This window comes from Ipomoea triloba, chromosome 7 (genome assembly GCF_003576645.1).
Source record: "Ipomoea triloba cultivar NCNSP0323 chromosome 7, ASM357664v1".
NCBI classification, from domain to species: Eukaryota; Viridiplantae; Streptophyta; class Magnoliopsida; order Solanales; family Convolvulaceae; genus Ipomoea; species Ipomoea triloba.
The window spans coordinates 26,323,061-26,345,093 of NC_044922.1; the positions used below are offsets into that span (position 1 = coordinate 26,323,061).

Here is a 22,033-nt window from a genome sequence, read left to right on the forward strand (position 1 = left end):
AAAAGGGCAGACAGAAGGGAGATTGAAACCAAACTTTTGAACACGATCTGGGAAAGGAAGGAATCCATGAAGCAGCTTCCACATAAAGACAGATTTTTTTAGGGGAATTATTTTTGACCAGATTCGTGAAGAAGACAAGGTGATACATCTTGATGGTCTAAAAAGGTCATACGCTGTGGCTAGAGAGAAAGTACCTGAGGACGAAGGTTTCCAAATCAATTCCCCTGCTAAAAACATTGAGTTATCATCCACTGTAGCTGAAACAGCTTTTATCCTACGCCAAATTATTGAATCAGATCTTTTTGGTGGTAAGTCGGGAGTTGGGTGAAGGGTTTGCATGTAGTCACTCCATAGAGTACCTCCTTTTTTGTATGAAAACTATAGCTTAGCATCAAAAGCCAATTGCATAGCTGGTAGATATCTGAAACCCATCCCCCCTTCATTTTTTGGAAAGCATAGTTTATTCCAGGAAGCCCAGTGCCTTTTGTTTTTTCCATTATTTGAACCCCAGAAGAAGTTAGCTAATCGTTGTTCAATGGCGTGGATAATCCCCTTTGGAAATTGGGTGGAAGCCAAGGAGTATAGGGGAATTGTGGAGAGAACATGATTGATAAGGACGATTCGTCCTCCGGGTGTAAGTAATTTCCTCTGCCAGTCCAATAATCGTTTGTCAATCCCTTCAAGTATATGCTGATAAAAAATGATTCTGTTTCTTCCTTTGAATAAGTTAATTCCAAGGTATTTGAATGGAATGGAGGATTGTTGCATTCCCAGTTCGCAAGAGATTGTTCCGACTCTGGTTAGTGAAGCTTGTTTTGAGGTAACAAAGAAGCTCTTGGAGTAGTTAATCTTTTGACCAGAAGCTCGCTCATATGCTTGGAGGGTATCCTTCAGATTCTGCATAGATTTTCTGCTTCCATTTGCAAAAATGAGTATGTCGTCAGCAAAAGCAAGATGAGAAATGATCGGGCATGCAGGGGAAACACCCACGTACGGTTGAATCACTCCAACCCCAACTTTTCTTACTAATGCTCTGGATAAACCTTCTGAAGCCAAAATGAATAGAATAGGCGAGAGAGGGTCGCCTTGTTTCACACCTCTTGATGGTCTAAAAAAACCACTACTCACCCCATTGACAAGGACAGGAAATCGAGTAGTGGTTAGAATGTTCATCACCAGAGCTACAAAGGATGATGAGAAACCAAATTTAAGAAGTATAGCACGCAGGAAAGGCCATGCTATACGATCAAAAGCTTTCATCATATCCAGCTTGATAGCTACATTACTTCCTCGGCACCTCTTGTCTATTGATTGGATAAGTTCCATGGCCATAAGAACATTATCTTGGATTGATCTTCCCTTAACAAAACCGGATTGTTCTTGAGAAATTATTTTTGGCAGGATGTTTCTCAATCTGGTTGCTAAGATACGTGTGAAAACCTTGCTAACAAAGGAGCAAAGGGAGATTGGCCGGAAGTCCGCAAAGCTTTCTGGATTTGATTTTTTTGGAATAAGCACTAGTTGGGCACTGGCAATAGCCTGTGGGATTGGTACACCTGCAAAGAATTCAAGAAATGCTAGATGGAGATCAGTTTTAATGATGTCCCAACAACAGCGAAAGAAAGAGCCCGAGAAACCATCCGGTCCAGCAGTGCTATCTGGGTTTAAATTCCATATAGCAGATTTCACTTCCTCGAGAGAGATTCTGGAGTGGATATATTGGTTGTCTTCTGCAGAAAGAAGGGTTGGGACATATTCTAGAAGTTCGTTGATGTCTGAGCAATCTTCTTCTTGGTAAAGGTTCGTGAAATAATTCACAGCTTCTTTTTGGATTTCTTCTTGTTCCGTAATAATACGACCAGAAGAGTCTCGCACTCCACAGATTCGTTGTCTTCGGATTCGGTCTTTAACCGTAGCATGAAAGAAAGCTGTATTGGCGTCTCCTTCTCGTAACCATTTAATCCGAGCTTTTTGTTTCCAGAAAATTTCTTCTTGTCTCAATGCTTGAAGAAGGAGAGCTTGTTCACGATTAAGATTTTCTCGTGTCGCTTCATTTTGTTCCTCTTCGAATCTAGATTGAGCTTCTGAGACAGCGTCTTCAGCTGCCTTAACCCTATCAAAAATGTTCCCAAACACCGACCAATTCCATTCTCGAAGATTCACTTTCAGTCTTTTAAGTTTGAAAGAAAAGGCCCTCATTCCAAAACTTTCAATCGGTTCCTGCCAATTATTACTAACAAAGTCATAAAAATTCTTGTGAGAAATCCACATTTTCTGGAATCTAAATTGTTTGGGGGTTGACAGTTGTGTATTGATGCCAGAGAAGATTACAGGTGAATGATCTGATGATGTTCTATTAAGAAGGACACCTGTAACTCCCGTAAAGAAGTCTCGAAATTCTGGAGTAAGGAGAAAACGATCAAGCTTTTTCCATACTTGACCCGAAGACCGGTTTCCCGTCCAAGTGAACTGTCCTCCAAGAGTGGGAAGATCAAGCAGAGAGTGTGATGAGATAAAAGAAGAGAAGTCGGCTATTGATCCTATGTCTGGTATTGCATTGCCTTTGTATTCTGCTATTGAGGCAATAACATTGAAATCTCCTCCAATGAGAACTGGTATTGATGTAGAGATGGTGGTGCTTAGCTGGGTCCAAAGTACTTGTCTCTCACCTCTACTGTGTTTAGCATACACAGCTACAAAATCAAAAGTGAAACTCCACGGTAAGTAACAAAGTCGGCAGTGAATAAATTGGTCGGAGTCCAAGATAACATCAAGATGAAAAGAGTCCTGCCAGAAGAGCCATAATTTACTGCGGTTTGAACAGAAAAAGGAATGAAAACCAAGATTTCTTGAATAATCATCGGCTTGATCAGACGAGAGAAAAGGTTCCATAATTGCTAAAAGGGAAAGGTTTTCACGTTGCATAATTCTTCGGAGTCTACGACGTGAAGACAATAGACCCCTGATATTCCATATCATTAGCTTCATTTCCAACGACGAGGGAAGGAAACCTTTGAGAGAGTCCCATCCGCCAATCTGGTAGTAACGGAGGGGATACTAGTCGAGTAGTCCTTCCTTGGTCTTCGTTTTTTTCCTGTGACCGGGATGAAACCATCATCTGGGGTATCATCATTGAGGAGGTTTAAAAGTTTCCTTGAGAAGAGTTTGCTGTCTTTCTTCCAGGAGTCAAGCAAAGCTTTAGAGAAATGTTTGCTGACTTGAAACTGCTCTCCTTCTGATAGATGACCAAGAGAGGAATCTTTGATTATATTAGGGATACATTGATCATCTATGAGGGTCCTGCCGAGAGTGGGGCTTGATGAGAAATCAAGGAGGTCTTGAGTTGTGCTAAGAGAATTTGTTAAGGGTGGTTCAGCGTCCGCAGTTTGTGCAGATTCTGGAATATCCTCATGGTCGAGTGAGGAAGGTTCGGGGTGAGGGTTATCTACAAACAGAGGAGCCACAAGATTCCTTTGGGGATCTATCTTTCTCCATCTTTTTTTAGGAGGTGCCACGGTAGGGGGTAAGGGTGTTGTAGTTTGTTCTGATGTCTGGGTTTTGGAAATATGAGGTTGTTTCTGATGGCGGTTACAAGCATCTCTCAAATGGCCAAATTTTTTGCGATCAGTGCAATAATCTGGAATGAACTCATATTTTATAGGTTGAGAGAAACCACCATACTCACCATTGTTAATCCAAACTACATCCGGCAAAAGTTTTGAAACATCCAATTCCACACAAATTCTTGCTACCGATGGACGATTATGGGAAAGAGTTGAAGAGTCAACTTTAAGAGGCTTACCAATCAAATTTGCAATAGCGAAGACTGCCCTTTTATCTTGAAGGTGAGCTGGGAGACCTTCCAACGCAATCCAGACTGGGACAACTGGGGATTCGATATCTGGTCGGAAATCTGGCGACCATTTGAAGACTTTCATTTGAAATCCATTGATTGACCAAGATTTACGGAGCCAACATCTTTGGAAGTCGTCTTCCCGGTCAAAGTTGAGGAGAAAGTGTTTCTGATCTATGAGTCCGATGGAGCAGACTCCCCCAAAACCGATAGCATCAAAGGATTTTCGAAAGACCGCCATGGTTTGGGCGACCATGGGGGAATTTTCCAATCAAAGCAAATTTGTAACTTTGAGCAAAAAGTTCAATTTCTTGCTTCGAGAAAGAGATCGCCAGCATACCTTTGAATCGTTCAGGAGGCTTGAGTGAAATAGAGCTAGAGGAAGGCGATGAGAGTATGTCTGCGAAAGATTTGGGGAGAGGGAGGGTTGAGGCCGCCTGTGGCGGCACCGCCATTGTTGAGCTCGCTCAAATTTCACGAATTTCAACACAACTTAAAAAAGGCAATGTTGATATTTTAATTTGAGTTAATTATTGATAATCTTTGCTTTTAAACCTCTGTTTTGCATATGAATCTTTTTTTTTTTTTAAGAGAAAGAGATATATCGTGGGTTTTTTTAAAAAATCAACATCGTATTTTTTTAAAAATGAAATACAACATCAATTTTACAATATCGACAATGGCAAGAACTACGTCACAAAATAACCGACGTTGTATTTATAAAATAACCGACGTTAAAAGGTGTGTATGTAGTAGTGCATATAACAACCATATAAAATACTATACATATTTAAGTCAGACTTGAATTATCACATTTTTAAAAATATTTTATTTATTTTGATTAAAGCGTAATTAACTAATTAAAAAGATGACTTAACTTACTTTCATATTTCATCCTATTTTCCATCATATTTTTATGCTTAAAATTTAATGATTAGGTTCAAAGAGCTTTTATTTGCTTTTGTGTGTGGACTGTGGTCAGGAACAATTTAATTTGATCAAAGCAATTAAGAGTGATTTTTACACCATTTGGATGGAAATGGAATCAAATGGAGGATGAAAATAAAAGGAAGATCAAGAATTGAACCAAAAGGTCACAAGTCAGACCTGTATGTACGGGATGGATCCAGACGGCGGTGTGGCTCGTGCAGTCCGGTGAAAAAGCTAAGAACGTTGTCTCTAAGGTGTAAGATGTGATTTGTATGCAAGTGGATTGATATTCCATTAGTATTCTTTTAGTTGGGTTATTCATCATCAGAATTTGATAAGATCAGTACTCTCTTGTTTGCAGGATAATCTTTTGACAGTAATTGGAGATAACAGTCCACATTTTGAGTTTCTGCAATTACTCTTCAAGAAGTGATCATTTAATATATTTAATTTCCAGCATATTCACTCTATGCCCAAGTGTCTCCCACTTGACAGATTTCAGCATTTTGAGCATTCTTGTGTTCAACATCTGTTGGTAAGACCATAAAATATACGGAGTATCTAATATCTTCAGAGATTTGTCTGTTCTCTTTTGTTGCACATGTACAATCCGAATCTTAGGTTTTTTTTTTTTGTTTGATAACCTTTGGTTTTAAACCTCTGTTTTGCATATGAATCTTTTTTTTTTTAAGAGAAAGAGATACATTGTGGGTTTTTTAAAAAATCAACATCATATTTTTTTTAAATGAAATACGACATCAATTTTAGAAAATCGACGACGGCAAGAACTAAGTCGCAAAATAACGGACGTTATATTTAGAAAATAACCGACGTTAAAAGGTGTTTATGTAGTAGTGCATATAACAACCATATAAAATACTATACATATTTGAGTCAGACTTGTACGTACAGGATATATAGATTGAGACAATTGGATGGTGGAAACAAAAGGGATCAGAGATCAAGAATTGTACCAAAAAGCTTCAAGTTAGAATTGTACGTGTACAGGATGTAAAGAGTCACATATAAGTACATGAGCCATCCAGTGTGCTGAAAGTCAAGGAACAAAGCAAGGTGGACCCCTATGTATAGAGTAAAAGAATTGATTTTGAGGTCTGAAGAATGATTGGAGGTGTACGTATAGTATGCACAACAAGTGTATAAGAGCAGGATGGTTGGAGTAGGAGAAGACACAACAAGCAAGTTGCATTTCTGAGTTAAGTTTTTCCTTTTAAGTATTTTTATTGGGTTATGATGTGTAGGTAGTATAGCTTAATGTTATGGAATTGGAGGGTACAAAATGATTTAATTTAGCAATGTTGTGAATACAGGGAGAATCAACAATTAAGAAGAATAAGAAGATGGATGGTGAAAATTGCAGGTTTGAGGTTAAGTGAGTTTAAAAGAATTCACTTTGAGTTCCCAAGAATAGTTGAAGAAGTATTAGAGATGTATGCAGAATTCAATCCTATAGAGGTACATAGTCTATTTGACATACACAGAAACAAAGATGGGGAAGTGCGTTTCTTTCCATCCAAAAGGGGGTTTCAGCAAGATGAACCAACTTAAAAATAAAAAGTTTGGTAAGAATTGAATGTTGTTAATATATTGATCATGCAGATATTTTCTAATGTATCTTTTGATTGAGTGTGATTTTTCTCTTGTTATTGACCTCTTCTAGTTAATCACAAGAGTTGCTCTTTTTTGGATAAATCACACTAGGAAGACTGTGTGACGGACTAGCTCAAGCTTGAAAAGACGGGAAAAGTTGTATTATCCCACCTGCAAAAGGTTAGCTGAGCTTACAAATTGCAATGTAATAGGGTCAGTTGTATTCAAAAAAAAAAAATTAACTCTTATATGGAATGCATTAATATATAATGCAGGCATGCATGTTGTGAGTGAAGGTGACATCGGGAAAAGTTGGTATCTTCAAAGCTTACCCTTCCGCCTTTGCCATCTTTATAATTTGAGAAGTCTCATATATATTAAATGATTGGCAAAATCTAAGAGCACTACTATAACTTCCTCTTAGTTTGGAGCATCTCTTTGTAAAAAATTGTTTCATTAATTGGAAAAATAGAAGGTATACCAAACTAGTGTGCTGAAAGTCAAGGAACAAAGCAAGGTGGACCCTCTTAGTGTGCTGAAAGTCAAGGAACAAAGCAAGGTGGACCCTCTATACAAGATAAAAGAATTGATTTTGAGGTCTCAACAATGATTGAAGGTGTACGTATGCACAAAAGTGTATAATTAAGAGTAGGACGGCTGGAGTAGGAGAAGACACATAACATGTATTTGTGAGTTACGTTTTTCCTTTGAAGTATTTTTGTTGGGCTATGATGTGTAGCTACTAGCTAGTATAGCTTAATGTTATGAAATTGGAGGGTCCAAAATGATTTCATTTAGCAATATAATGTTGTGAATGCAGGAATTGAAGAATCAACAATTCAGAAGAATAAGAAGATGGTGAGAGCGGATGCACATTTCCATCCTCTACACCTACTTTGTCCATTTCAAATACTTAGAACAGAGATGTGGTTGATGGTAGACAACTAGACATGCAGGTTGATATACAAGTGCTTTAATATTTTAACCTTGCATTTAAGCTTAATTATTTTGCTTGCCATTTGTTATGATTTTACCCAAAGTGTTCCTCATCTGATTCATTTCCACTATGATTTTACCCAAAGTGTTCCTCATCTGATTCATTTCCACTATTTTGCCATGGTTCCTCGACTATTGCGAAATTATCAATTTGGTGCTCAACAATTTTTCTTGACCAATTAAGTGCCTCGACTTTGAAAAATTTAACCAATTTAGTCCTCCGTTTATTTTTCCGTTAATATCCGTTAAATCAGGACCAAACTGGTAATTTTGCTATAGTCAGGGGACCATTTAAGTGAAAAAATAAGGGATAAACTACAATAAAGCCATCGTACTATTTGGGAACAAGTAATTAGGTCATCCAACTCAAATAACCCCCAAATAAGGCATTGAACTCAGGAAAATAAAGAAATTGAGCCACTGCAACCCAAAAAAAAAAAAAAGAAGAAGCAATTAACCCATTTTTAAAATTTTCGGTGACAAATTTCGACACCAACGACCATTTCCGGCAACCGGCGGTTTCTGGTCGCCCTTGCCAAAAATGGCGACCGTCGGCGACCACTTGAAATGATTGTCGGTGCCGAAATTTGTCGCCGGAAATTTTTAAAATGGGTTAATTGCTCTTTTTTTTTTTCGGTTTTAGTCGCTCAATTGCTTTATTTTTTTGACTTCAATGGTTTATTTGGGGTTATTTGAGTTGGATGGCTTAATTGCTTGTTTCCAAATAGTACGATGACTTATTTGTATTTTATCCCAAAAATTAATTACCAATTTGGTCCCTTGACTATAGCAAAATTACCAATTTGGTCCTGATTTAACGGATGTTTAACAGCAAAATAAACGGAGGACCAAATTAGTTAAATTTTTCAAAGTCGAGGGACTTAATTGGTCAAGTTAAATTGTTGAGTACCAAATTGGTAATTTCGCAATAGTCGATGGACCATTTTGGTAATAAACTCTAAAAAATATATATAAATATTGAAGTATGTAAAAAAATTCAATTTTTTTTTTGTTAGCAACTTCATTACCGATGTGCCCTAGAAATTAAAGTGATGAAAAAATCATCACCAGGTAAGAATTTAATCGATATATTTTATTTTTTCAATTTTCAAAATCATTTACAACATACTAGCTAGGTATGTTGATAAGAAAAATATATTAATCGAAAGGTTATGAAGGCTTTGAAGATTCAAAAATTGAGCTTCGGAGAGCTAAGATTTTATAAATTGTGCACAACCAAGCAGTGGCTGCCGACACTATTTGAATCAACTTGTTATGTATGGAATAGTTGATTTTGATTTTAATTCCATTAGAAAGAACTCTGCATTGTCCTTTCCTCCTAAGTTAAGTGGTTTAATGTTGTGTCACTTTCACTAATTTGATCCCACAATCTATACATCTAGATCTTGACCTCCAAATGTTGTATCAATTTTGGTGGAAAAAAATGATGCATTATATAATATAAAAGCATTGTCTATAATATGTCAACTTAATGTGTAATATTATCTCAAAGTGCAAGCCAAATTACAGCAGTTAGTGGCAAAAACTTGTCAACTTCTTCAAATTGGGCAATTCATAGGCCTTATTACAAGCAAAATGATGGATAGCAACCAATCTCCAATCCCTATTTACACCTAAATCCCTTTTTCTTGCATTAAAAAAAAAAAAGTGACATAGCTGCGCTGTTTGCTTGAATGCATGTACTCCTCGAACTATATTTAAATAAGAATGTTGTAAAAAAGCCCGTCTAGGCACCCCTAGATTAAAAAGAAGAAGGGGAAATAAACCTTCTATGCAATGAGCTAATTAGGCATCTAACTTGGCTGTTATTTATTTTAATTTTGATTATATTGCTTTGTTCATATGTGTTATGGTTAAAGGAGTATTATATATATATATATATATATATATATATATATTATACGTGTATAGAGTATTATGTGCTATTGGACATCTATATTTTAAGGGAGGAATGCTTGTTATACCCAAAACAAACAAAAAAAAAAAAATCAAGTTCTTTTAGTTGTGCATTTAGGCATGTCTAGGTGGCTTAGGGAAAATTATATTGTGGACCTTCAGTTTTAATATACTTAAGATACATCATTTGTATATTGAATGTTATTTATTATTTAAAGTATACAAAATAATATAATGTACCTTTAGTACTCAAATAATGTACCTTCTGAGCTGCACTTGGCTGAGAAGAGTTAGCGAGAGGGATACATATTAAGGTACCTAGAGTTTGCCGGCCACCTCCATCTTGATCTAAAAAAAATAAAATAATGTACCTTCAAAAACTAAACCTTAGCTTTAATGTGTTAAAAAAAAAAATAATGCACTTAGTTTCGACAAATGTTGATCTTATCCTGGGCGAGATGCACTTAGTTTCGACAAATGTTGATCTTATCCTGGGCGAGCAAAAAAAAATGATGACGAAGACCCAGATCTTTAATAAAGCTTTAAGCTCCCTGAATGAACATAGCTTCATAGTTATGAAACAGTCTGCGGTTCAAGTTTTCTATAGCATAGTTAGAAAAGTTGTTTCTATGTCTGACTGTAAGGAATGGTTTACCATTTCATTGATCATTGATTTATACGTTTTATGTTATGAATTAATGGAATAACTACATTTACCTTCAAAAAAAAATGTATTTTAAGTATATTAAAAAATTCTTATGTCAAAGATCCACCTTACCAGTGGCTTAGGTGCCCATCAAATGCCGGAGGAGCTTCAAGCTATTTTAACAACATTTTTAAATAAAGAACCATCTCAAATAAAATAAAAATAATATTTATTGGAAAATGACAACCTAGATTGGTTTAATTACCTCATTGTAGTTCTTTACTGGCTAGCGATTTAGTGCACAATCTCAGATAGTGGCTACATGCTTTCCTCGTTACCAAAAAAAATAGCGCTTCTACTATAACACCAAGCTAATCGATAGATAAAAGTAGGATTATGTAACGCGTTTGCACTTTGCAAGTATGTGTAGCTCAATTGTCACGGAGATAAAATTTTGTCACAAGAGATCAATGATCGAGTCGAGTCTTACCAGCGACAGTGTGAGAGCAAGCTCTCAAAATGAGGGGCTCCGATCCTTGTGCGTAGTGAGCAAAAGAAGGCACACCTCACAACAGAGGAAAGGCATGAAGACAACTATATACGTCCTTAGGAAGAAAGATAGATTTCATTGCATAGTTATAAACAAAACTCAAATCACATTTTAGACAAATTGATCAAACTAGAAATTTTGTACTCAGAAACTAGAAATTGAGACGAAAAACTAAAAAATTAAAGAAGAAAGGGCAGAATAGAAAAACAAAACATGCTGATTAACTAAAAATAAATAAAAGTAAAAGAGCTCAGTGTGTGTTTGAGTTTTACTAATAAGAAATAAAAATGTTTATGCTTATAATAAAAAATAGGAATAAGGGTCAAATAGACTACTGTATTGAACTACACACAAAATTACAATTAGGCCATCGAACTCGAAAAGATTGCAATTGGGTCCCTAAACTACACAAACACATGCAATTAAGTCCAAATTAATTTGTTTACCTATTATTGTGCTGACGTGGCGGATAACAATTTTTAAAATAATTTTTTAAATATAATTTTAAATAAAATAATTAAATTAAAAAAAAAAAACAGAACTGCCGGAGACGCGGAATCGTCTCCGGCAGTCTTCGTCTCCGGCCATGGAGACGTAGACCTTCGTCTCCTGGCCATGGAGACCAGGACCCTGGCACTAGAGACGAAGACCGTCTCCATGGCCGGAAACGAAGACCTTCGTCTCCAGCCATGGAGACGAAGGCTGTCGGAGACGATCCGTCTCCGGCAGTTCATCTGTTTTTTTATTTTTTATTTTATTTTTTTATTATTTATTTAAATTATTTAATTATTTTAATTAAAATTATTTAAAATTTTATTTTAAAAATTGGTAACCGCCACGTTATCACAATTGTAGGTAAACAGGTCAAATTGGACATAATTGCATGTGTTTGTGTAGTTTAGGGACCCAATTGCAATATTTTCGAGTTCGATGGCCTAATTGTAGTTTTGTGTATAGTCAGTGGTTTATTTGACCCTTATTCCTAAAAAATATAATACTTTTTGAAGACAAAATATAATATTTATTGATTTAAAAACAAAAGGTCAAGACTAGGAGATAAATACTAGTGGAAATATGCTAGGCCCTTATCAAGTGACCTACGAGAACTTCCCTTTTGAGTGTCGCGTTCTTTGGAAGGAAACTTCCTATCTTGACTTTGTAATGTCTGAGTCACCGGTCGTCTACTACACCCAAGCTCTTCAAATCTATAGATTACTACCAAACTGCTAGCAAACCAAGACACAATCAAGATAGTATACTCAGATAAATTTCAGCTATGGCTTCTTCTTCATCATTCACGGTCTGGTCGTACTATGGTTTCTTGAGTTTTAGAGAAGAGTGAAAGTTGTGTAAAAGGGTTAATAGAACGATTTTGTTAACGGGGAACAAAAAATGTCATGTCATAATAATACTAGGACCAATGTGAAAGTTCTGATAAATTAAAAAAACTAAAATAGACTGTCATCTATCAATCTAAGACTAAAAAAGAAATTAACTCTTATATCTATATATAATAATTTAATAAATGTAAATTTCATTTTAATTGCATAAACAACACGAACAATAATCATTTTTAAAATTAAATTATTTTGATATTTATATCTATTGGCAGTGATGAGGATATAAAAACATTTTTACTTAAGGATAAATCATGAACACTTTTTTTTTGAACCAATCATGAACACTTAGGTCCGTTTGGAAAGTAGAAAAATGACTTCTGGAAAATGAGTCATTTTTCGGAAAACAGTTTCATTTTCAGTGTTTGGATGTATTATGGAAAACTGTCTTTGTGGCATCACCATCAATGGTTTATTGTGGGTTTTTGGAATGAGTTCTAGTATACATACTCCCAAATTCTACTCTCTTATCTGAGGTGGAAAACAAGGATTGATTATTTTCATTATTTGGGTCCACAGGAAAGTATCTACATCAAGAACATGTGAGAGGTGGGTCCACAGGAAAGTATCTACATCAAGAACATGTGAGAGGGAGTAAAGGTTGGGAGTATAATAAAATGAGAGTCTACCAAGTATTTTCCATTTGGAATAGTAATGTATGACATGATAGAAAGAGAAAGGAGGAATTAGAAGAACGGGGATCATATGCAAGAGAGGTATTTTGGAACAGTGCAAATATAAGAGAAGGGACAGTTGTTGTGCTCGTTTCGTGCACAGAATGTTTTTTTCCTCTCATTATTTTCTCTTTTCTAATCACACTTACAAAAACTTTTCAAAAATTACAAAAAAAAAAAATTTCACTACTAAGGACGCAATTCACGATGCATGTGGGGTCTAGGAAAAAGACAAAAGTTAAAACATGTCCACGTGAATGATTGCTGGAAAATATCATAACGTTTTATACTTTTATGTGGATGGTCCCATTACGTAGAATTATTGGTGTAGTGGGAAATTATTAAGAAGACCAAGTCAATCAAATATATGGTAGTGTACACATAGCAATCTTACGTTGGATTGTCTATGAAATTTCCATTGAGTTTGGCAGTGGCCGGAAGGAAATTTCCATTACGGTATCGTCTGTCTACACACGCATTTATCAAGCTCTTTAAATCTATAGAAACTAGCAAATCAAGATAGAAGATATATAGTGTTCTCAATTTCAAATATGGCTTCTTCTTCTTCATCTTCATCTACTACTGCATGGGTGTATGATGTTTTCTTGAGTTTTAGAGGAGAAACACGGAAATCTTTTACTGATCATCTTTATGAAGATTTGCGTCAGGCTGGAGTTAACACCTTTCGAGACGATGAAGAAATTCGAAAAGGTGAGAACATCTCCGATGAACTATTGAAGGCCATCGAGGGGTCCAAGATATCCATCATCGTATTTTCCAAAACTTATGCCCATTCCAGATGGTGTCTTGATGAACTAGTAAAGATTTTAGACTGTAAGAAAAATTTGCAACAGATGGTTTTGCCTATATTCTACAACGTTGATCCTTCCGAGGTTCGTAAACAAACAGGCGAATTTGGTAAGGCATTGGCTCGACATCGACAACGATTTGATGATCAAAAAATTGATAAGTGGAAAGTTGCACTCACTACTGTTGCTGATTTGTCCGGATGGGATTTACAAACCATGACAAACGGGTAAATCCTCTTTTCAAATTTTTTTTTTTTGGGTGATAGTATGATATATTTGTCAGAATTTGGCTCACAAACTCATATTGCCAATAGAAAAAAAAAACTCATATTGTCAATAATATTAATTATGTTACTTTCGCTAATTAATAATTGCGTCCTAGCATCTATACATGCATCTTTACGGATGGATTAATATTTTTGGTAAAACAAGCTAAGAAGAATCTGCACTGTGTATTTCTATTTATTTGTCATAAATATTAACTCCTTTTAGAAATTATAATTATGGATTGATTATAAGAGTTGTTTACCTCAAATTAAACAATATAATGGAACCATGAGAGACTAAATATACATATTTCGTGTTCTGTAATAACGTGTGCTGTATTTAATTTCTTAGTTTTATGTTTTCCACGTATATTTTCTTTAATGATTTAGATTGACATGCATTCATTGGAAAAAATGTGATAGGTATGAATCTAAGTTCATCAAAAAAATTACTGAAGAGGTAATGCGGGAAGTGAATCGTACATACATGAATGTTGCAAAGTATCCCGTTGGAATTGAATCTCGTGTTAGAGATATACTTCATTTATTGCAAACTCAAAAAGCTAATGATATCAAGATGATTGGAATTTTTGGCATGGGTGGTGTGGGAAAAACAACCCTTGCCAAAGCCATTTACAACTTGAGTTTTCAAAAGTTTGAAAGTTGTTGCTTTATCGCAAACATTAGATCACAAGCTTCAGATGGGTACAATGGCTTAGTTCGTCTACAAGAGAAACTTCTTTGCAAAACACTGAATGGAAAGAAACTTGAAATAGATAATGTTGATGAAGGAATAAGTTTGATTAAAGAAAGACTGCGATCAAAAAGTGTTCTTCTTGTTCTTGATGACATAGACGACACTCGTCAACTAGAATCATTAGTAGGACAACGGAATTGGTTTGGTTCAGGGAGCACAATTATAATAACAACTAGAGATGTTCAGTTGTTGAGTGACCTGGAAGCACATGAGAAGTACATGGTAGAAATGTTAAGCCATGATGAATCCTTGCAACTCTTGAGTTGGCATGCTTTTGGTGTTCCTATACCGTTAGAGGAGTATATTGAACTATCCGAAAGGATAGCAAGTTATGCTGGTGGACTTCCACTAGCACTTACAATTATAGGTTCTCATTTGCGTGGCAAATCAGTGCAAGAATGGAGTGATGATGCTGAGAAATTAGAAAGGATACCTCACGATGATGTTCTAAAAATTCTTAAAATAAGTTATGATTCACTTGATGATGACACTCAGAATATCTTTCTTGATATTGCTTGTTTTTTTATTGGGCAAAATAAAAATGACACTTCTATGATATTGGAAGCTTGTGGTTTTTATGCTAAAAGTGGAATAAGAATTTTGATTGAAAGATGCTTGTTGACAACATGTGGAGGTGGAGAGTTTGAAACACTTCAGATGCATGATTTAGTACGAGATTTGGGAAGAGAAATTGTTCGAAAAGAATCTTCATGTGAGCCGGGCAAACAAAGTAGATTGATTGACCCAAAGGATGTCTTTGATGTTCTTCATGGGAACAAGGTAACACATTTCCTTTGTATTTGAATTACTCTAGTTAATTCATTTGCTTTCTATACTTACCTTTATTAAAATCAAAGATTTCAAAATATCTAAAATCTAAAATATTGTTATATAAATGTTTTATTTTTATAGGGCACAAAAGCAATTGAAGGGATGATTGTAAATTCTAACATGTTAAAGAATGTGCCTTTGAATACTCAAATATTCAAAAAGATGGTAAAGTTACGAATACTCATATTGAATGGTACGTGTCTTAGCGGATCTTTTAAATATTTATCCAATGAGCTCAGGTTGCTTAGATTACACTATTGCAATTTGAGTTGCATACCATCTAATTTTCGCTGTGAGAAACTTGTTGAGTTAGACATGGAAGGTAGCAATATCAAAGAATTCCAATGCAATATGCAGGTTAGTATGTCTAATGTTTCTTTCAACATTGCATATTTCTTAATTAAGAACTTTGACTAGAAAAATAGAAATTGATTAAACCTTTCTCTACTTTTTTTTTTTTCACAGCATTTTAGATGCTTGAGGATCTTAAAGTTTGATAATTGTAAACAACTTAAGAAAACACCAAACTTCACTGGGGCACATACTCTTCGAAAAGCATCCTTTTACCGGTGTTCAAATTTGGTCAAGGTACACCCATCAATTGGATGTTTGGAGAGACTTGTCGGGTTAAATTTTTACAGTTGCAAGAAGCTCAAGGTTCTTCCAAGTAGCATTTGCAAGTTAAAATCACTTGAAATTTTAAATTTGAGTTTTTGCGTAAAACTAAGGGAGCTTCCATTTGACTTCGGAAAATTAGAGCAACTAAGAGAGTTACATGCTTATGAAACTGACATCTCACATATACCATTTTCTTTGGGATGTTTGAGAAATCTAAAGGAACTGTATCTGTGTAAGTACACTAAGAAATCACGTGATGGTGTTGTGTTTTTCCCACCTTCAGTTGCAAATTCGTGTTCCTTTGAAGTTATTGAGAATTTGACCTCATTGGTATATTTACATTTATTAGGGAGAAGTTGTTATCTTCAAAGCTTACCCTTCCGCCTTTGTCATCTTTCAAACTTGAAAGCTCTCTACTTGGAGAATTTCCAAAATCTTAGAGTACTTGTAGAACTTCCTCCTAGTTTGGTGGAGCTCTCTGCAAAAAATTGTGTCTCATTGGAAAAAATAGTAACTGTATCAAACTTGAAGAAACTTGAAAGGTTGGATCTTAAAAACTGTGAAAGTTTGGTTGAGCTTCCAAACATGGAGAATCTTTCATCCTTAAAACGTCTTGACATAAGGAATTGCAATGCTTTGAGTATTCCCGACAACTATTTGCATGAAGAAGATTTTCCAATTGCTCTTAGGAGTTTGTCCTCCTCGTTGAATGAAATAGATTTAATGGGAAGTTATTATCTTCAAAGTTTACTATTAAGCCTTTGCCATCAATATTCCAATTTGAAGGGACTCTTCTTGGACGATCTGCAGAATCTTAGATCACTTCCACAACTTCCTCCTAATTTGGGGATACTCTCTGCAAAGAATTGTGTCTCATTAGAAAAGATAGCATATCTATCCAACTTGAAAAGACTTTGGGAACTAGATATTCAGAACTGCAAAAGTTTGGTTGAGCTTTCAGGCTTGGAGAGTCTTGAATCCTTACGATATCTTGGGATAGCAAATTGCAGCAGTTTGAGGATTCCTTCGATTGAAAAGTGGTTCAAGGTTAGTTAATTATATATATATATATATATATATATATATATATATATATATATATATATATATATATATATATATATATATATATATGTTTCCTTCATCTAAATCTGATATTATATTAGAATAGATGGTAATAGCTAGTTATGGTATTATTAATTGTTATATTGTATGTCTGTATTCCGTAATGTAGGTACATCCCAAAGATGATAGTGTCTATATTTATGTGGGAGTAGTTGACCGGGGTATAATATGCTGCGATTTTGGGGACCTTAAAATGCTGGTGAATGTGATTGATCCCAGTGAAATTGATTATGCTGATGATGGTCGTTATAGAATTGATTTGAGTGTGAGAAGCAAAAGCAGTGGTGCTAATTGGATTCTAATGGAAAAGCAGTGGGACTCCTTTGTCGTTCTAATGACAATGATGGGAGAAGAATTGGAGGTGTATGTAGAAGTCCATGCTTGGCAGAAGATATTTTGTGTAGCTGAAATACATAGAAACAGAGAAGGGGAAGTGCGTTTCTTTCCATCCACAAGAGGATGCATTCCTTCCTATAATAAGGAAGATGGAGAGAAGAAGAGGAAAGGAAGGTGGAGATAGGTAGAGGCGGACAGAGGCGTTTCCTTCCAATCACAATGGGATTGATTCCTTCTGTTATGACCCTGCTGCGAGAAGATGGACAAAGAAAGAGGAAAAGGAAGGTGCAGATAGACAGAGGCGGCAGATCTATCCGGCAAAGGCGATTATAATCTTCACCTTTTAATTTGCTGCAAAAGGCCCCATTATTATTATTGTAACGTGTAAGTATATCTGCCCTTCACATTTTGTTGGAGGACATGGCCAAAGCTACCAGCTGAAGAAGGGAAGATATTTCTAGAAGGACACATGCGTCTTTTTATCATGTGCCCTTCTAGAAATATCTTCCCTTCTTCAGCTGGTAGCTTTGGCCTTGTCCTCCAACACACTTCACCACACCTCTTTAACATCTACATCTTTTCTTGTTTATTGAATGCCATTTTAATATTTATTTATTATTTATAATTTATGAATGAACCGACACTGCAGTATTTGAATTATCACATTTTTTTATATTTTATTTATTTTGATTAAAGCGTAATTAACTAATTAAAAATATGACTTAACTTACTTTCATATTTCATCCTATTTTACCTCATATTTTTATGCTTCAAATTTAGTGATTAGGTTCAAATAGCTTTTATTTGCTTTTGTGTGTGTGGACAGGTACAATTTAATTTGATCATCAAAGCAATTAACAGTGATTTTTATACCATTTGGATGGAGATGGAGTCATTGATGGGAGAAGAATTGGAGGTGTATNCGGCAGAGGCGGTTATAATCTTCAGCTTTTCATTTGCTGCAAAAAGGCCCCATTATTATTATTGTAACTTGTAAGTATATCCACCCTTCACACTTCACCACACTTCTGTAACATCTACATTTTTTCTTGTTTATTGAATGTCATTTTAATATTTATTTATTATTTATAATTTATGAATGAACCGACACTGCAGTATTTGAATTATCACATTTTTTATATTTTATTTATTTTGATTAAAGCGTAATTAACTATGACTTAACTTACTTTCATATTTCATCCAATTTTACATCATATTTTTATGCTTAAAATTTAGTGATTAGGTTCAAAGAGCTTTTATTTGTTTTTGTGTGTGTGGACATGTACAATTTAAGAGTGATTTTTATACAAATGGAGGATGGAGATGGAGTCAAATGGAGGATGGAAACAAAAGGAAGATCAAGAATTGAACCAAAAAGTCGCAAGTCAGACCTGTATGAAATTGATTATGCGAATAGAATTGGTTTGAGCGTGAGAAGCAAAAGCAGTGGTGCTAATTGGATTCTAAAGGAGCACAAATATAGAATGTATGACTTGTTAGAGGTTCCAACAACAATGGGAGAAGTATTGGAGGTGTATGTAGAAGTCCATCCTTTGCAGAAGATAATTTGTGTAGCAGAAATACATAGAAACAGAGAAGGGGAAGTGCGTTTCTTTCCATCCACAAGGGGATGCATTCCTTCCTATAATATGGAAGATGGAGAGAGGAAGAGGAAAAGGAAGGTGCAGATAGGTAGAGGCATTTTCTTCCAATCACAAGGGGATTGATTCCTTCTGTTATGACCCTTGGAGAAGATGGACAAAGGAAGAGGAAAAGGAAGGCGCCGATAGACAGAGGCGGCAGATCTATCCGGCAGAGGCGGTTATAATCTTCAGCTTTTCATTTGCTTATCCGGCAGAGGCGGTTATAATCTTCAGCTTTTCATTTGCTGCAAAAAGGCCCCATTATTATTATTGTAACTTGTAAGTATATCCACCCTTCACACTTCACCACACTTCTGTAACATCTACATTTTTTCTTGTTTATTGAATGTCATTTTAATATTTATTTATTATTTATAATTTATGAATGAACCGACACTGCAGTATTTGAATTATCACATTTTTTTATATTTTATTTATTTTGATTAAAGCGTAATTAACTAATTAAAAATATGACTTAACTTACTTTCATATTTCATCCTATTTTACCTCATATTTTTATGCTTCAAATTTAGTGATTAGGTTCAAATAGCTTTTATTTGCTTTTGTGTGTGTGGACAGGTACAATTTAATTTGATCATCAAAGCAATTAACAGTGATTTTTATACCATTTGGATGGAGATGGAGTCATTGATGGGAGAAGAATTGGAGGTGTATGTAGAACTCCATCCTTGGCAGAAGATAATTTGTGATTATCTCTCTCTCCCTCTCTCTCTCTATTATAAAGTTCCACTGAATGATTAAAAAGATGACTTCAAGTTCATATTTGGTCTTAGTTTATCTCATATTTAACTTTGTTTTTATGCTTAAAATGTAGTGACTGTGTTCAAATTCTGCATTTGGATTTATTGTTGACGATGTTAAAGGAGTTGCTTCCACTATTGATGGTGTGCGCTTCTATTTTGTTAAGCGATTTGCAAATCGTGTTGCCCATACTGTTGCTAGGGAAGCCGTTTCTGCGTCAGGTTGCGGGGAATGATTTGATATCCCTCCCCTTTTTCTTGTTGATTTCCTTGCTGCTGATTTAATGAATTAAGTCTTTTACTCAAAAAAAGAAAAATAAAAAAAAAAAGAGCTTTTATTTGCTTTGTTTGTGTAGATGGGTACAATTTAACTTGATCAGAGCAATTATACATGAGTGGTTTTTATACCATTTGGATATGGATGGAATCAATTGGATGATGGAAATAAAAGGGATTGGAGATAAAAAAAAATTGGACCACAAAGCCTCAAGTCAGACTGCATGTCAAGATTTTGCTTTAACTATGTAATTAAAACATTTGCCTGTTGCATTATTCCAACGTTTTCGAGGCATGGATTCGTTTATATGTTTTTGATGGACTTTCATTTTGGTCACTGCAGGCAATGGATCGGAGTTGATTGGTATCACTACCAGAAAGCAAAACCAGTGGTGCCTCAGCAAGTAAATATCATAATATATTTATGCCATTGTAGGTTATTTTATATGTAATTAGCTAACAACTAATTTTACCAAATACATTTTACAATTAGCTAATACTATGCCAAACCAGCTAACTTAATCGGCTAACTCAATAAGATATCAGCCATCCGCTAATTGTTATATGGAATCCCACAATGCAGGCATATTCTGAAGGTGACCGTGTCAAGATTTCGCTTGATGAAGTGATACATTTGTCAGTTGCATTGTGCCAACGTTTTCGAGGGGCTTTTGTTTTGGTGACTGCAATGGAGTTGGTATCGCTACCAGAAGCAAAACCAGTGGTGCCTCAGATTGGGTTGGAGATGAATGCTGTGTGGAGAAGAAGAAGAAGTATGGAAGAGTTGATTTTGAGGTGGCACTGTGGCAGTAATGGTGGGGAAGTAGTGGCAAGTGTTTGCAATAATCAAACTAGTGGTCTTCTCTTACAAGAATCGTGTTTCATCCCACTCGATTATCTTTTGAGACTTTTTTCTTTTCTTTTTTAATCCATGTGTATTGCAAATTTGTGCTCCTTTGAAGTTATCTTCAAAGCTTACCCTTCCGTCTTTGTCATCTTTCAAACTTGAAAGTTCTCCGCTTGGAAAATTTGCAAAATCTTAGAGCACTTGTAGAATTTCCTCCTAGTATGAAGAATCTCTTTACATATAATTGTATCTCACTGGAAAAATAGCAATTGTATCAAACTTGAAAAAACTTGAAGTTCTGTTTCTTGAAAATCGTGAAAGTTTGGTTGAGCTTCCAAACATGGAGAGTCTTTCATCCTTAGTAGAGCTTAACATAAGGAACTGTAAAAGTTTGGTTGAGCTTCTTAACATGGAGAGTCTTTCATACTTAGTAGTGCTTGACATAAGCAATTGCAATGCTTTGACTATTCTTGACAACTATTTGCATGAAGTTGATGGTGTTCCAATTGCTCTTAGGAGTTTGTCCTCATTGAAAGAATTAGATTTAATGGGAAGATACCATTTTCAAAGTTTACCATTATACCATTTGAATGGAGATGGAGTCAATTGGAGGATGGGAACAAAAGGGAGATCAAGTATCTGAACCAAAAAGCCTCAAGTCAAACTTGTAATTACAGGATGTGAACAACGGGCACATAAGAAGTATGTATCATCTAGTGTGCTAAAACTCAAGGAATAATGCAAGGTGGATCTATCTAGGGTAAAAGAAATAATTTTGAAGTCTCAACAATGATTGGAGAAAAGTGGTACAGTGGATGTGTATGCACAAGTGTAGAGCAAAATGGCTGGAATACTTGGGAGAAGATCGACACAGAAGATATTGCAGCAGCCTTTGGGAGTTTATCCTAGAGTATTTTCGTGGGATATGATGCGTAGCTAGCTACCTAGATTAGTAACTAATTACTTAAAAATTTCTCTAAATTTCATATCTTATTGATGTTATTAGCGCTTTTAAGATGCTTGGTCATCATAAAACAAGCAATTGTTAATTGAGCGTCAGCTGTAGATTCTTGTGTTGAAAGGTCTGACCACTTTCTTCGTAATTATTTTTGATTGATCGATTTATGTGGAAAAGTTTTTAGTACTGGCTATTAGCCCCAATCCACTCTTTTTTTTTGTTGGAGATAACA

At 35.3% G+C, this 22,033-nt stretch overlaps 3 protein-coding genes and 1 long non-coding RNA gene across 12 annotated transcripts in view; all 4 read left to right on the forward strand.

Annotated features, from left to right (window-relative positions):
* The window catches only part of LOC116025170 (TMV resistance protein N-like), a 60,190-nt gene that overhangs the window by 12,416 nt on the left and 25,741 nt on the right, over nt 1-22,033 (forward strand). The gene's annotated exons all lie outside the window — the stretch shown is intronic.
* Nucleotides 4,667-7,427, forward strand: LOC116025190. Its single transcript, XR_004099607.1, has 8 exons — nt 4,667-5,037; nt 5,145-5,318; nt 5,696-5,999; nt 6,115-6,366; nt 6,465-6,574; nt 6,670-6,911; nt 6,954-7,083; nt 7,215-7,427. It is a non-coding gene; the product is annotated as an uncharacterized LOC116025190 (long non-coding RNA).
* Nucleotides 13,018-17,669, forward strand: LOC116025174 (TMV resistance protein N-like). The gene is made up of 5 exons (XM_031266302.1): nt 13,018-13,610; nt 14,073-15,186; nt 15,319-15,594; nt 15,703-16,902; nt 17,090-17,669. Exons 1-5 carry the CDS (start codon nt 13,126-13,128, stop codon nt 17,498-17,500), a joined length of 3,486 nt encoding a protein of 1,161 aa, XP_031122162.1. The 5' UTR covers nt 13,018-13,125; the 3' UTR covers nt 17,501-17,669.
* Nucleotides 17,861-21,182, forward strand: LOC116025183. Of its 8 annotated transcripts, XM_031266320.1 has the most exons (6): nt 19,171-19,238; nt 19,539-19,665; nt 19,795-19,942; nt 20,077-20,244; nt 20,340-20,400; nt 20,580-21,182. In XM_031266320.1, exons 4-6 carry the CDS (start codon nt 20,138-20,140, stop codon nt 20,922-20,924), a joined length of 513 nt encoding a protein of 170 aa, XP_031122180.1. In that variant the 5' UTR covers nt 19,171-19,238; nt 19,539-19,665; nt 19,795-19,942; nt 20,077-20,137; the 3' UTR covers nt 20,925-21,182. The 8 variants fall into 8 exon arrangements, with proteins under 8 accessions (XP_031122181.1, XP_031122179.1, XP_031122186.1 ...); XM_031266321.1 differs by lacking the exon at nt 19,171-19,238 and adding an exon at nt 17,861-18,232 and having other exon boundaries at nt 19,629-19,665; nt 19,795-20,244; XM_031266319.1 differs by lacking the exon at nt 19,171-19,238 and adding an exon at nt 18,267-18,309 and having other exon boundaries at nt 19,795-20,244.